General features: G+C 38.9%; 1 protein-coding gene across 1 annotated transcript in view; it reads left to right on the top strand.

The window, feature by feature from the left end:
- LOC131855810 (uncharacterized) overlaps positions 1-12996 on the top strand; it is a 117943-nt gene extending 104947 nt beyond the window's left edge. The window contains exons 4-5 of the mRNA XM_059217525.1: positions 1153-1251; positions 12754-12996. Of these exons, the coding sequence (XP_059073508.1) occupies positions 1153-1251; positions 12754-12996 (342 nt within the window). The remainder of the gene's footprint in view (positions 1-1152; positions 1252-12753) is intronic.
- Positions 12997-15926: the final 2930 nt, after the last annotated feature.

Below are 15926 nucleotides of genomic sequence, written 5' to 3'. Positions count from 1 at the left end.
ATGAAAAATTGGGATGGCTGGCTCAGGAAAAGACCTGTAAACTATTATACCAAAACCTAATACAAAATACCTTGGATACCACATGGAATCTACCTCCAAAATCCTTCAACCTTCTCTAGGATACCATATAGATTTTCATTTTTCTCTGAAGACAGTCAAAACCCCAAATAATCCACCACAATTGAAGCACTAGCATGGCCTCTGTGTGAGACTATCAGCAATCGCCTAAGGAGGATCTTCCACCATCTTAGACGATATTCTCTATAAAGGTTTTTCGTCTTCATGAAGTTCTGGAAGAAAGCCAATAACATATCATTCTTCTCAAATTTTCAGCATATGCAAATGAGACCCAAAAATCCTTTTTATATTTTGTAAAATCCCAATGCACCATAATGGAGAAATAAAATATTAATTTATTGAATTCCGTTTTGTCTCCCAAAAATCCACACCCAAACAAGCATTGCACTTTATTTTATCAAAAAATATAATCTAATCTTACCTTGGGAGTCAACTCCAAAGTCACCTTAAATATTAAATAAATGCTTAATTGAAACATTAATAAAATATTATATCACAAGCATTTATTTAAAATCACCCACTTTAATTTACAGAAACACCAACAGAGCATTGAATATCAAAATTGAAATTTGTCGGGGTGACACTGATGATGAGGAGACATGACTGAAGTTAGAACGATGACTTAATATAAATAGCCATGGGCTCCAAGAAATGTGGAGCTCAACTTGGGTGGCCAAAAACACTTCTGAAGGCATCACTGCGAAACACATGAAAAATTAAGCTCAATGCCAATAGTTAGATCAATTGTAGTCCAACGTTTTTATTTTTCTATCGTTTTCCTTGTTCCTTTTTAGAAGATGAAAATAGCATAGTCTAATTTGGTAATCATGCAATTAGGAATTTATTTTAGCATTCTATTGACAATAAATTGTGCATTACAAAGCAAGGTAATCCTAAAGCCAACAAGAATAATTTTTACATTCTTTTGTTGTATTGATACCTTGTACTAGATAAGACAAAATTCTATATGAACTTTTCAAGTGAATTTGATTGCATGACAATATTATTTATTTTTATAGAGTTCTATTTTTCTATTCTAAGATTTATAGTAACATTTTTAAATTATGGGATCAGGGGTTAAGTACATGTCGCCAATGTCTAGGAGAATGTGTTATATGGGAGGAGTCAGTTGATGAATTGCCTTGGGAGAGAGCTCGTACCAGGTTTCCTTGTGTCATTCTTGATCTTTTCTATAGAAGAATGATAATCTTTATTTCCTATGTTTCTTACCTTTATAAATAGAACTTTGTAATTTTCTTTGACAAAGCATGTCATTTCTTAATGCTTACAAAAATGAAAATAATTTCAAAATCTTTTACCATTTCATTGAATGGAAAATGAAGTGCAAGAAGATGGTATACAATTTCATATTTAGCATTTATATAATTTAAATGTTATATTTTGTTGATCACATCAAGTTAGGATTCAAAGAGTGTGATCATGCTATCATAAAGAGGATCTTCTCAAAGGTATGAGTAATAGTGAAATATTTTTGTATTGAGGAAATAATCTAAACTTTCTGCATAAGTACAATGTTCGACCTTGATTGGTCTCATCCTTCACGCTTTACTTAACAAACATGTTCAAGATAGTTGTTAAATAACAATTATTGAATCAATGGTTTTGATTGCATGGGCATATATTTCTTAAGAAAAATGTTGCTTTATATTTTCAAATAAGCACAATCCTAGATGTATTTGCACATAAGTGGTAGTTAGAGTTGATAAGCCTTTTCATTTATCCTCTTTAATATTTTAAGTGGTTCAAAATACTCAAGGGATAGTTTAATGTGATTTCATATTGAAATATTTTTTTTGAGTTTGACATTTAGTATAATTTAGTCTAGAAATGTAGAGGTGGATTATCACTAACTCAAAAGCATTGGACCAAGAGGAAAGGCAAGAAGGAGATAGTGTATTGGAAGTAGGGTCCTGGTGCAGTCACCGGTTAGGAGGGACCTCAAAGAGATCAGTCCAGACCGGTCAGCAAGAGTAAACACAATGGAAACACAAGGACATGATGGAGGCAATGCAAAATAGATTGGATTATATCGTGAAAATTGTTTACAATCAACCAATAGCAACCGGGTTATAGTAACCGGCTCACAAGCCTGCTAAAACATGCTCAAAATACAAAACATGTCACAACCGGGACCTCAAACCTAAGATTTCGCTTCTATGTTCTGTCTAACTCGTTAGATACATTGTAATGCTCTATTACAATTTATACGATCCAAGGGGATCCGGTCGGCCCAGAAAGGGATCGAAACCCGAAGAACAAGACCTAACGTGTAAAACCAACAAGGTCGGCCTCCGACAAAGAAAATCCTTTGGAAAATCCAAAGGACGAAGTGAGAATCAAAGGGAAGGTCGGCCACATGCCAAGGAACAATGGAATCAACGCTCAGGGCTCCGCAAACTACATAAAGGATCCGGTAGATCACCAATGCAAATAGGTCCAGGCAAAAGGTGATAGAAAACTATCTCAGAAACTGGTAGCGATAACTTGCCGAAAAATGATCCAAATGCTCTGTGGTTTGGGAATAAGAAAGATGATCAAGTCTTCAAGCAAAACCCAACTCCACAGGTTCTGGTGAGCTAAATCAGGGAAACACAGAAAGAAATGCTGAAACTACACACAGAAAGCAAAACAAAAAGGAAATATTTTTTTGGTTGATGCAAGATTTCCATGAACCGGGGATGCTCCTACGTCAGACATCCAAGGTTGTTGAAAAAGTGATTCTCTCACTTTGTTGGGGTCAGAGGAAAACCAAGGCGGTCTACCTCTGCCTGAGAAATCCAAGATGAATCTTCAACTGGTCTATCCTTTCACTTCACAAGATACTCCTTATACTGATTGCTCTGGGTACTACGCCCAATCCTACTGTCCAAAATGTCTTCAATCTGATCCGCTTCCTTCCGGGGCAACTGTTTCTTCAAGTCTGCAATACTGTCTTCATTGAATTTTGGTTCATAATACTGATGAAGATCTGCAATGTTAAATACAGGTGAAATACTCAGACTATCTGGTAACTCCACTTCATATGCATTTCCAAAACTGAACTTTGTCGAAATCTTGCAAGGTCCAAACTTTCTCATCTGCAACTTGTTATAATTTCCAATCGGGAATCTTTCTTTTCTCAGATACACCATCACTTCATCACCAACTTCAAATTCCTTATGTCTGCTCTTCTCATCTGCTTTCTCCTTATGCTTGTTGTTCATGTCCTCCAAATGTTGCATAACTTGAATATGTAAGTTCGTCATGTGATCTGCAAATTCTTCTGCTTCTAAACTTCTCCGGTCTTCACTGCTAATATCTCTTAAGTCTGATATACCTCTAGGGTGTGCTCCGGTAACAATCTCAAAAGGCGTCCTTTTGGTACTCCTGTTTACTGAATTATTGTAGGCAAACTCTGCTTGTGCAAGAATCAGATCCAACTTCCTGTTTTGTCTCCAACTAGACATCTTAACAAATTTTTCAAGCTCTGGTTAACTACTTTTGTTTGTTCATCAGTCTGTGGGTGAAAAGTAGAATTGAACTTCAAATCTGTCTTCATCTTCTTCCAAAGTGCTCTCCAAAAATAACCAACAAACTTAGTGTCTCTATCTGAAACTATGCTCTTAGGTAATCCATGCAATCTCACTACTTCCTTGAAAAATAGGTCTGTGTAATGTCCCCTTCTCATTGATGTACTTTCAGTAGTCCAGTGGCCTATTCTTGAGACCCGTAGGCTATGTGGAATGCAGACATAGGGTTTCAATCTTTGATGAGGCGAGAACTTACTATTTTTAGTAAGTTAGGGGTTGGCTATTTTGGTGAGACTGTCCTACTGAGCTCTCCATGCTCTGTCACTAGGTGCGAAGATCCTGTTTTTTGGAGCAGTAGTTCATGACTTACTATTTTTAGTAAGTGGCAGATTAGCATATTTCTATTTTTGGTAGTGGACAAGGTCTTGATCCTGCAGCAGTTCAGTGGTCCTCCTTGCTCAGCTTCATCCTGGTTTTGACAATAATCAGTATTGGAGTCATAAGTGATATAATTAAATATTATTTCCTTATCCTAAGGTTTAATATTTAATTAATTTGATTATTTTTACTACCGATTTATTGGCTTTGGAAATGGCGCATAATATCTCCTAAGTGCTAGGCGAATTTTATGTCTAGAAAGGGACGCCAAATTAATAAGTGAGATATTATTTTATTTCACCACACTTGTTTGCGAAGTCAATTCGTGGTCCTTGACTTACATGGCATGATTCCTTGTCTAAGTATGGCGCCATCTTTGGGTAAAGGAAATGCAAATGGAAAAGTTGAATTTGGGCAAATTTGGGAGCATTTGCATTTGGTTTTGGGGAGTTAGAAGTTATAAATAACAGCCTTGGGCTCCATTTTGTGGCATCAAATGAATTTGCATCGTTATGCTGCCGAATTGGCGATTGAAAATCTGAGCTTCGAAGTGTGGCTTCCTAGCTAAGTCTCAGTTTCGTACTTGCAAGATAGTACCTAGCTGTGTCCATGTATTCCCAGTGCTATTGGTGAGTGAGTTGCAGACTGTGGAGTGTTTTGTTTGAGATTGAAGTGTTTTCTGGTTGCTGGTCGCGAGACTGCTGAAAGTGTGTTTTGCTCATACCTCTTGGCCAGGCGATTCCATCATTCTGGGTATCGGCTCATCCATCCTTCCTACCATTGGCGATGCATCTTGTAAGTTTTTAGCATTTTATTTTGAGTGTGGATTTTTATATTGTAAATCAAACTTCCTAGGTTAGGCGTTGGGTTTAGTGAATGCATTGGGAAGTGTGCAAAAAAAAAAAGGGTGTTTCGATGGCTTTCTTTGGGTTTGTTTTCATTGTAGCTGGTATAGCAATTGTTTAGAACAGATTTTGGGTGAATTGGGTGAGTAATGAGAGAGTTATGAGCGTTTTAGTGAATCCATAGGTTGTTGGTTTTGTAATTCCAGCCTGTAGATTTTTGATGTGAGTAGAAATTTCATGTTTCTTATTTGGATGTTCAGCATTACTCTCTTCTCACATTATCTTGATTATTGTAAGGTTAAGTAGTAGTACTACTAACCAATTCTGGCTTGTAACTCTCATCCCACTGAAAAGTGGAAGAGGCTGGCTTGCCACCTATTTTCAAGTAAACTGTAATTCAGTCCTCCCACTACATAAGTGGTTGAGTGATGTCTGATTGTAATGGTCCTCCCGCTGAAATATCGCGGTTGAGTGATTTGTGCCTTTGTATGTTTCTCTTGGCTGGTTCACTGCCAAGTTTCTTGCATTTCCGTTGGATAAGCGGAAGGGGCTAGCTTGCTGCCCAGTATTGTAATCCGCTTCATTTTTCAGCAGAATTGAGATCTAACGATCCCCTATTCACCGTATGCACTCACCTTCCCACATTGGGCACTTGGTGATCAGAGAGTGGAAGGGTTGCATTTTCCAACAAGTTTTCAGTTTATGTTTTCTAACCTTAATGGGTTATCTGTTTGTGGATGACTATTATTGGCCTAAAAACAAAAAAAATAACTGGGATATTATAGTCTGCTACATGTAATGCATTTGTGGTCTTCTTACATGGTATGAAATGAGCCATCTTCGAGAATCTATCCACTACCACAAATAGAGAATCATTCCCCCTCTGTGTTTTAGGCAATCCAAGTATGAAATCCATGCTTATATCCTCCCAAGGTTTTACTGGTACTGTCAAAGGTTTATACAATCCCACATTTTGACTACTACCCTTTGCAACTTGACAAACTCTACAACTTTGCACATATTTCCTAACATCCTTATGAATTTGGGGCCAAAAGTAATGCTCACTCACCACTGCTACTATTTTATCAACACCAAAGTGTCCGGCTAATCCTCCACTATATTTCTCCTTTATTAGATTCTCCCTCATAGAACTCTTAGGTATGCACAACTGAACTCCTCTGAATAACATCCCATCCTGAATGAAGTAATCCAACCACTTGCTTCTATCTTCCGTAACCGGTTCTCTACATGCTCTCCAAGGTTCTGCAAAATCCGGGTCATCATCATACAAGGTCTTCAATTCCTCAAATCCTAATACTGTTACTCTCATCTCTGTCAACAAATTCCTTCTCCTACTCAATTCATCAACAACTTTGTTATATTTCCCACTTCTATGCTTCAACACAAAGGTGTAACTTTGCAAAAATTCTACCAATCTCCTATGTCTTTGATTCAACTTGCTCTGATTGTTCAAATACTACAAAGCTTGATGATCTGTATACAACACAAACTCCTTAGGCAACAAGTAATGTCTCCACTTCTTCAAGGCTTGAACTATGACATAAAATTCATGATCATACATTGAATATCTCCTCCGGGCATCATTCAATTTCTCACTGAAATAAGCTACTGCTCTCCCATCCCGACTCAAGACTGCTCCTATTGCTGTTCCACTTGCATCACAGTCCACTTGAAATACTTTATTGAAATCCGGTAAAGCTAACACAAGCTGCTCAGTCACTTTCTGCTTCAACAGTTCAAAACTTTTGTTTGCTCTGGTGGTCCACTTGAATTCCTTCCTATCTCCCCTCATTGTCTCAGTCATAGGGTTACAAACTGAACTGAAATTTCTGATGAACTTCCGGTAGAAACTAGCCAATCCATGAAATGATCTTACCTCTCCAATGCTTTCCGGTGTAGGCCATTCAACAATCGCTTTTACTTTCTCAGGGTCCATCTTCAAACCATCCTAAGATATCACAAATCCCAAATAGATTAACTCCTCCTTCATGAAAGTACACTTCTTAAGATTTATCAGCAACTTTTCTTCTGTCAACCTCTGAAAAACTTGTCTCAAATGCAACACATGCTCCTCTTTTGTCTTACTGAAAATCAGAATGTCATCCAAATATACAATAACAAACTTAACCAAGAATTTCTTCAATACCTCATTCATCAGTCTCATGAAAGTACTCGGTGCATTAGTTAATCCAAAAGGCATCACCAACCATTCATAAAGTCCTTCATTTGTCTTGAATGATGTCTTCCACTCATCTCCTTGTTTGATCTTGATCTGATGATATCCACTCTTCAAGTCTATGTTTGTAAAGTATTTGGCTCCGATCAAACAGTCCATTATGTCATCCATCCTAGGCAAAGGAAACCGGTATTTCACTATGATCTTGTTTTTTGCTCTAGAATCGGTACACATTCTCCATTCTCCATTCTCCATTCTTCTTAGGTGCTAATACGACTGGTACTGCACAAGGGCCGAGACTTTCTCTGATCAAACCTTTCTTCAACAACTCCTGCACTTGTCTATTCAACTCTTCATTCTCTGTTGGTGTCATCTGGTGGGCAGCTTTGTTAGGCAAACTAGCTCCGGGATTCAAATCCATGCATTGACTGATACTTCTTACAGCTGGTAATCCATCAGGCACATTATCTGAAATGATGTCTTCATACTCTGTCAGCAAATCTTATATCTCTTCCGGTTGGTCTTCTTCATGCTCCGGATTATCAGTCTTCTTAGGAACTAAGGCAAAACGCACATTCTCATGTCTCATTCCATCCAAGATTTTCCTTCCATCCACCAAATAGATTCTAACATTCGTACAAACTTCACTCTTCAAAGGTTCCTCCAAGGGCAACAAGGTTTTCTTCATCCCATTGGCCACAATAGTGTATGTATTCTTCCTCCTATCATGTATTGCCTGTCTATCAAACTACCAAGGTCTACCCAACAAAAGGTGACAATTATCCATAAGCATAATATCACACAAGACTTCATCATGATAGTTCCCAATTTTCATTTTCACCAAACATTGCTCACTTACTAATAACTTATGATCATCCTAAATCCATGCTATCTGATAAGGCTTAGGGTGTTTCAATCTTTTCAAATTCAACTTATTTACCATCTCTTCTAAAACAAGATTATTTGAACTACCACTATCAATGACAACTTTACAACATTTACTGGATACCTTACATCTGGTCTTGAACAAATTCTTCCTTTGCAAGGGCTCTTCATCTCTCCCGGTATGACACAAAGCTCTCCTCATCATCAACAGTTCTCCATCTTCCGGTTTATTAGCTGATCCGGTGGGGATTTCTTCCACCACTGCTGTTCTTTTGGTATTCTCTGTCTTCTTACACTCCAAAGCACGATGTCCTTCTCCTCCACATTTATAGCACCTTCCTCTAAACACTCTCTTGTCTTGTCTTTTGTCTTCTTTTCCAAAATTCTCATTCCGGGAGCCATCCGGTTCTCTCCTTCGGTAGAAATTTCTATCATCTTGGTATGAATTACCTTCGTTGCTCACTTCCTTGCCCTTTGTTCTGATCCGTACAGGTTCCTCTACCTCTGGTATATCCTCTTCCTCCTTGAAATCTTCCTCCGGAAAACCTTCCACCTCTGGCTCTCTGGCTCTGCTCATGTCTTTTGTTTAGCTTCTCTTATGCTTTCAGGGCATAATGGTAAGCTTCTTCGATACTTTGCAATTTGATCAAACTGAGGTCATCTTGTATAGACATCCGCAATCCATTCAAATATCTTGCAACTTGTTCAACTTCATCATCAACATGTTCGGATCTGATATTCAACTTGTAAAATGCTTTGGTGTACTCTTTCACACTAGATTCCTTCTGTCTCAAATTCTGCAACTTCCAGAACAGATTTATTTGATAATTGGTTGGCTTAAATTTTGATTTCAACGTAGCAACCATCCGATCCCATGTCTTGATCTTCTTTGTTTATCAACCTGCAAATGCTCCCACCAAAGAGATGCATGACCTTTCAACCAGGTATAGGCATATTTCACCTTCCTTTCTTTTGTGGTGTTTTCAAAATCAAAATATTTCTCCATCTCGATGATCCAGTCCATCAATTCATCTAAATCCAACTTCCCATCATATTCCGGTGGGGTAAAATGACGTTTAGTATTTGCCCTACTCAAAACCCTCAAAAACCTTTCTTCATCCGGATCAATCGCCAGTGGATTGACTTGTTCTGTCGGGGCTTCTTCTCCTTCATCTTAACTCACATCTTCAATATGTCGGCCTCTTCTTTGGGCTGTCTCAACGGCTTCCAACTGGGCTGCAATTCCTCTCAACATTTCCATCACAGCAAGGTCTGCATTCCCACGCACTCCAACATTCCTATTTCCTCTTCGCGCCATCTTCACGCCAGTCCTCTGCATCTGCAGGTCAGATCCACAGTCCGCCAGCCTATAACAAAATTTCTCAAGACAACACAATCTCCGGAACGAAAGCTCGCTCTGATACCACTTGGTGCAATCACCGGTTAGGAGGGACCTCAAAGAGATCAGTCCAGAGTGGTCAGCAAGAGTAAACACAACAGAAACACAAGGACATGATGGAGGCAATGTAGAACGGATTGCATTATATCATGAAAACTGTTTACAATCAACCAGTAGCAACTGGGTTACAGTAACCGGCTCACAGGCCTGCTAAAACATGCTCAAAATATAGAACAGGTCACAACTGAAACGTCAAACTTAAGATTTCGCTTCTATGTTCTGTCTAACTCCTTAGATACATTGTAATGCTCTATTACAATTTATACGATTCGAGGGGATCCGGTCAGCCCAGAAAGGGATTAAAACCCGAAGAACAAGACCTAACGTGTAAAACCAACAAGGTCAGCCTCTGACAAAGAAAATCCTTTGGAAAATTCAAAGGATGAAGTGAGAATCAAAGGGAAGGTCGGCCACACGCCAAGGAACAACGAAATCAACGTGCAGGGCACCGTAAGCTATGGAAAGGATCTGGTAGATCACCAATGCAAATAGGTCTAGGCAACCGGTAACAGAAAACTATCTCGGAACTGGTAGCGATAACTTGCAGGAAAATGATCCAAATGCTCCGTGGTTTGGGAATAAGGAAGATGATCAAGTCTTCAAGCAAAATCCAACTCCGCAAGGTTCTAGTGAGCCAAATCCGGGAAACACAGAAAGAAATGTTGAAGCTGCAAACAAAAAGCAAAACAAAAAGGAAATATTTTTATGGTTGATGCAAGATTGCCAAGAACCGGCGATGCTCCTGCATGAGGTCTTAAAGGCAAGTGCTTATTAATTGATCTAAGCGTCCTGTTGTGACGTAATCACACATCTCCCCATTGCAAATGGGGACCCCCACTTTTTGCTCGGCTTAGGTGTCTTAGCTAGGTTGTTTTAGCTTGGTAGTAATCCTCTAACTGTTAGCCTTTGCTAGTGAGAGAAGAGGTAAGTGTTAAGTGGTCAATGATGTCGTTGCAAAGTCACTTAGTTCCAATTGTTGTCAAGTTGCGAAGGGTATAGGGGTATCATTAGGAGTTGATGATAAGTGCATATAGTGGCAAACTTGCTTGTAGTTTTGTCAAGAATTGCAAGCACATGCTTAGGATCTTCAATTTCAAATTTTGCATGATGCAAGCACTATGGGGTGAAAAACATGACAATTTGCCTAAGTATTTATATACCCCCTCATTTCATGTAAGTGAGCTTGTGTGAGGTTATCCTCCAAGTGCGCCCAAGCTAAACTTGACTAAATGTTGGATGGGATCTCAAGTTCGCCCTAGGTGTTTGAGGCTAGTTACCTTGTCAGCTGCACCTATCAACTTGTGCAGTCTAGTTTTTCATGGGCACTCTAGAAAGTCATTGTAGGACTCCATTGTGATTGTGCTTCATTTATAACTTTGTGTAAGGGAACCTAAAGACCTCACCATCGCAAGATGTGCAAGCTTAGATGACAATGCAAGAATTTGATTAAATGATTGGGTAAGGATGCAAGCCACCTATCTAGGTACATTCATTATGTTGTGCAAGATACTCCCCTTAATGCACTCCTCCAACTTGTGCAAGCAAGGTAATAAGCTCTTCTCTTCATCATCAAACTGTATAAGGGACCCCTTTAAGAGTGCCCACTTCATGTTTTTGCAAGCACACCCATCAAACCCACTATGCAAGCCTTAGGTTGATTTGCGCCCAGTGGAGGATAGTTGTGAGGTGATCAAAATCGTTTAAGGTGTTAATTTATGTACACATATCTTGCTCATGCACCCACATACTTTTCTTTTTGTAGGACAAGAGGTCAAATGTGCTCAATAGGATGGAGACTTAGTAAGCTTACCAAAGTGTACCCCAACTATTTAGTGCCATCCTAGCTTTTATACAACCTAGGGTCTCAAGTGGATCTATCTAATTTTCTCTAAGAAAATTTTTATCCCCTTAAAGTGTGCATAAACTTCTGCAAGGCATCTTAGTAAATACGCTATGCATTACAACCTTCCATATGTGCTGAATTTGCTTTGTGCATGCAATGGTCTAAAACACGCTCTATTAGCTTGTTAATACATATCAGACCTTTAAACCCGCACAAGTTGCAATGCAGTACATGAACATACCCATCTTGTGCACTATAATGTCCACTTCTCAGTGATGTGCATTCAGTGGTCCATTGGCCTATTCCGGAGACTCGTAGGCTATTTGGAAAGGAGAATTAGGGTTTCCTATTTTCTAGGAGGATTCTTTGGTGTTTTCAGGGGGTATATGTGGGAGTTTGACAGTTTGGATTCTAGATTCCTTCTGGGTTTTCAGAGAACTTTAGGATGGTTCGACATGCATCTGCATCGGGTGACTTTTTTTTGACTTACTATTTTTAGTAAGTGCGACGGCTGCTTAGAATGTGGTTAAAATCACTTTGGAAACACTTACTATTTTTAGCAGTATGCTATTTTTAGTAAGTACTATTTTTAGCAGTTCTATTTTTAGTAGGATGTCAGCTGGCTATTTTTGGCAGGTCAGTTTGAGCAGTTGGTCTTCCAGCATTTTTTGGTGCTATTCTTGGCAAGGATTCTGCAACTCAGCTCAGATGACTATTTTTGACAGTTCAGTTCAAAGCCCCAACTCAGTTCAGTTTTGGTGATTCCCAACACTTTAGTCTCCGGCTCAATTTGGCAATAATCAATATTTTAGGAGAAGGTATTTTAATATATTATTCCTTAGGCATGAGGTATTAATATTTGATTATTTTATGGATGGACGACTTAGGAAGGGAGAAAATATTAATTTTATCCTAAGTCTATTTGGGCGAAATTTGCATATGACTTCAAGGGGGTCGTCATGGTGTTAATAAGTAAATAATAACTCAAGGCAAATGGGGCGATTTTCTAAGTATATTGCCTTAGTAATAATTTTTATTTGGAAGTCATAGTTGGGCACCCACTTTACACTTTATTTTATGACACTTATATTTATTAAAAAGGGCGATTTTGGGTGAATGTGAATTGGGCGAACTTGTGCAAGGAAATGAAATGAGATGCAATGCTAAATGTGGATGAAATGGAATGGCATTTGGTTTGGGCGTATTTGGAGTGCATTTGAATTTGAATTTGGTTGGCAAAAAATTATAAATAAGTGACTTGGGCTCTCATTTTGGTGTCCAGAGAAAATATATCGTTATGTTTTCGGAATTACTCCAAACATTCTTCGAGGGTGAATACCTCCTAGATCCTTCCTTCCGGTTTCGAGTGTGAGACATCACTCCTAGTTGTGGTGCGTAGTTGTGAGCTTTTTGGGTATTTTTGGGTGTGTTGGTGAAGATTTGTGTGCTGCTGGTTTTCTGGTGTTGCTGGTGTGTGTCGGTTGAAAGTGTATTTTGCTCGTAGCTGCCTGTGTGTTGAATGCATCATTCTGGGTAAGGGCTCGCTGGAAGCGTATCGGAGAGACAAGAAGTCTCCTATATTGGCGTGGCATTTGGAGAACTCTCCAATTTTTAGTTGCAAATCGAACTATTCAGCAGAAACGCCATTTTCAGAATTGCATTGGGATGCATGTATTGCTGTTGGTGCTCTTCAGTTGCAATTTCGAGGTATTGTTTTGTTTGCTTATGTCATACGCTTCATTTGCTTCTCATTTGGCATGATTCTATGGGGTTTTGAGTGAGTTACAAGCAATTTAGTGGGTTTCAGGATGGCTGTTTTTGCGTTTTCCTTGTATTTGATTTCAGAACAGCAAGTAGTATTATTGGTTAGAATGTGTTAGTGAATTCATAAGATATGTACTTCACTCTATCTCCTTTCACATTTCTATCATTGTAAGAATTGCTTTCGTAGTACTGACCAATTCATTCTATGTTGTATTTCCCGCTGAACAAGTGGAAGAGGATGGCTTAGCCACCTGTATGTTTGTAATTCAGTTTTGTCCTCCCACTAAGCAAGTGGTTGAGTGATATTGTCCTCCCGCTGAGATATGCGGTTGAGTGATAGTTTCATTTAAAAGTCCTCCTGCTGCATAAGCGGTAGAGTGATTTGGTTCTATTATGCTTTGTTGCCTTGGCTGGTTTACCGCCACGTTTGTGTTCTTCATCTCGCTGAAAAGTGGAAGGGGCTGGCTTGCCGCCCAGTTTTGTAATTGCATTATAATTTCCAGCGGATTAGAAAGCTAACGAATCCCTTGTCACCGTATGCTCTCACCTTCCCACATTGGGCTCTTGGTGATCAGAAAGTGGAAGGGGCTAACTTTCAGTGGCATTGGAATTATATTTCCTAGCTTTAACGGGTGCATTGTAATGTTGTGGTGCTTGAAATCCAAAAAAAAAAAGTGGGAATATTACAGTGGTATCAAAGCTGGTTTTCCTGCCAGCCTTTGTGTTACGAGTGATCAGAGCTCCTTGAGTGATAGAGAAACAGTGGTTGATTCAATGGCAAAGAGAACATTAGATTAGAAGGTTGCCATTGGGGCTGTGGAGAGAGTTGAGAAAAAGTTCGAGACTATGATGGACATGATGTCCCAGTTGATCAAATTCTCCATGAGTGATAGAGAAATCGGTTATTCCTGCCATCTTGTGCTTTCAGCAGAAATTCAAAGTTTAATGATGGGTTCATATGAGGAGAAGATTAGAGAATAAATTCTTGGCATGTTTGAGGAATATGGTACACTTCCTCAAGTCATTAAGGAAGAATTACCTTTGAATTGTTTCATGAACCACAATCCAAAATTGTGTTACAAGACTGAGTTTACAAAGAAAAAATACCATATGATAGCTCTTACTCTGTTTTCTCAAGAGGAGGAAAGAAAAACTTCAAGTGAGGAGCTTGAGAAGGTTGATGATGATTCCCATGTCATGCATGCAACTACCATTGATGAGGTTGTCATTCAAGAAGAGGAAAAAACAATATTTGAGGTTGTGCATGATGAATCTCTTAACGATTCTTATGGAGCTAGTGACAGTGTCGAATGCACTCATGTGCTTCTAGAAGAAGAGAAGATGAAAATCGAAGATGTTAAACAAGAGGAAAAGGTTAACAAATTGTTGGATGGAGATTCATGTTATGAAGCTGAAAATATTGCAACTAATGATGAAGTTCCTAATGACCAAGAGGCTGTCCTATTTTGTGTGTGTAAAATATGCCAAAATGATGACATTCAAGGGGCAGATTTAGAGGACCAATCGGAAATTGCATTTCAGAACAATGGTGTTGAGACTCATAGTTTGAAGAATGAGCTTGACCAAATTCTGGAAGTCTTTGAGCAATGTCCTAAATTGGAATTTTCAGATTTAGGACAGCAGGATTGTTGGTCTAAGTTGGAAAAATGAAATACTTTTCACATTGTTGATAACCCATTGTTTGAGATGGGTAAAGTGAAAACACATGACAATCCAGTTTTTGAGTGGGAAGACGGAACATCACTTGGTTCTAGCCTTGCACTTGGTGAAAATAACAATGTGTGGAAACCAAGAGAAGAATCAAGATCGAATGGCATTTGGTTTTTGCGTATTTGGAGTGCATTTGAATTTGAATTTGGTTGGCAAAAAGTTATAAATAAGTGACTTGGGCTCTCATTTTGGTATCCAGAGAAAATATATTGTTATGTTGTCGGAATGACTCCAGACATTCTTCGAGGGTGAATACCTCCTAGATCCTTCGTTCCGGTTTCAAGTGTGAGACATCGTAGTTGTGAGCTTTTTGGTGATTTTTGGGTGTGTTGGTGAAGATTTGTGTGTTGTTGATTTTTTGGTGTTGCTGGTGTGTGCCGGTTGAAAGTGCATCTTGCTCGTAGCTGCCTGTGTGTTGAATGCATCATTCTGGGTAAGGGCTCGTTGGAAGCGTATCGGAGAGACGAGAAGTCTCCTATATTGGCGTGGCATTTGGAGAACTCTCCAATTTTTAGTTGCAAATCGAACTATTCAGCAAAAGTGCCATTTCCAGAATTGCATTGGGATGCGTGCATTGCTGTTGGTGCTCTTCAGTTGCAATTTCGAGGTATTGTTTTGTTTGTTTATGTCATACGCTTCATTTGCTTCTGATTTGGCATGATTCTATGGGGTTTTGAGTGAGTTACAAGCAATTTAGTGGGTTTCGAGATGGCTGGTTCTATGTTTTCGTTGTATTTGATTTTAGAACAGCAAGTAGTATTATTGGTTAGAATGTGTTAGTGAATTCATAAGATATGTACTTCACTCTTATCTCCTTTCACATTTCTATCATTGTAAGAATTACTTTAGTAGTACTGACCAATTCATTCTATGCTGTATTTCCTGCTGCACAAGTGGAAGAGGATGGCTTAGCGGTCTGTATGTTTGTAATTTAGTTTTGTCCTCCCATTGAGCAAGTGGTTGAGTGATATTGTCCTCCCGCTGAGATATGTGGTTGATGATAGTTTCATTTAAAAGTCCTCCCGTTGCATAAGCGGTAGAGTGATTTGGTTCTATTATGCTTTGTTGCCTTGACTTGTTTACCGCCAAGTTTGTGTTCTTCATCCTGCTAAAAAGTGTAAGGGGTTGGCTTGCCGCCCAGTTTTGTAATTGCATTATAATTTCCAACGGATTAGAAAGCTAACGAACCCCTTGTCACCGTATGTTCTCACCTTCC

The sequence above is a fragment of the Cryptomeria japonica genome, chromosome 3 (assembly GCF_030272615.1).
Source record: "Cryptomeria japonica chromosome 3, Sugi_1.0, whole genome shotgun sequence".
NCBI classification, from domain to species: domain Eukaryota; kingdom Viridiplantae; phylum Streptophyta; class Pinopsida; order Cupressales; family Cupressaceae; genus Cryptomeria; species Cryptomeria japonica.
This window is presented reverse-complemented; position numbering and strand designations above follow the sequence as displayed.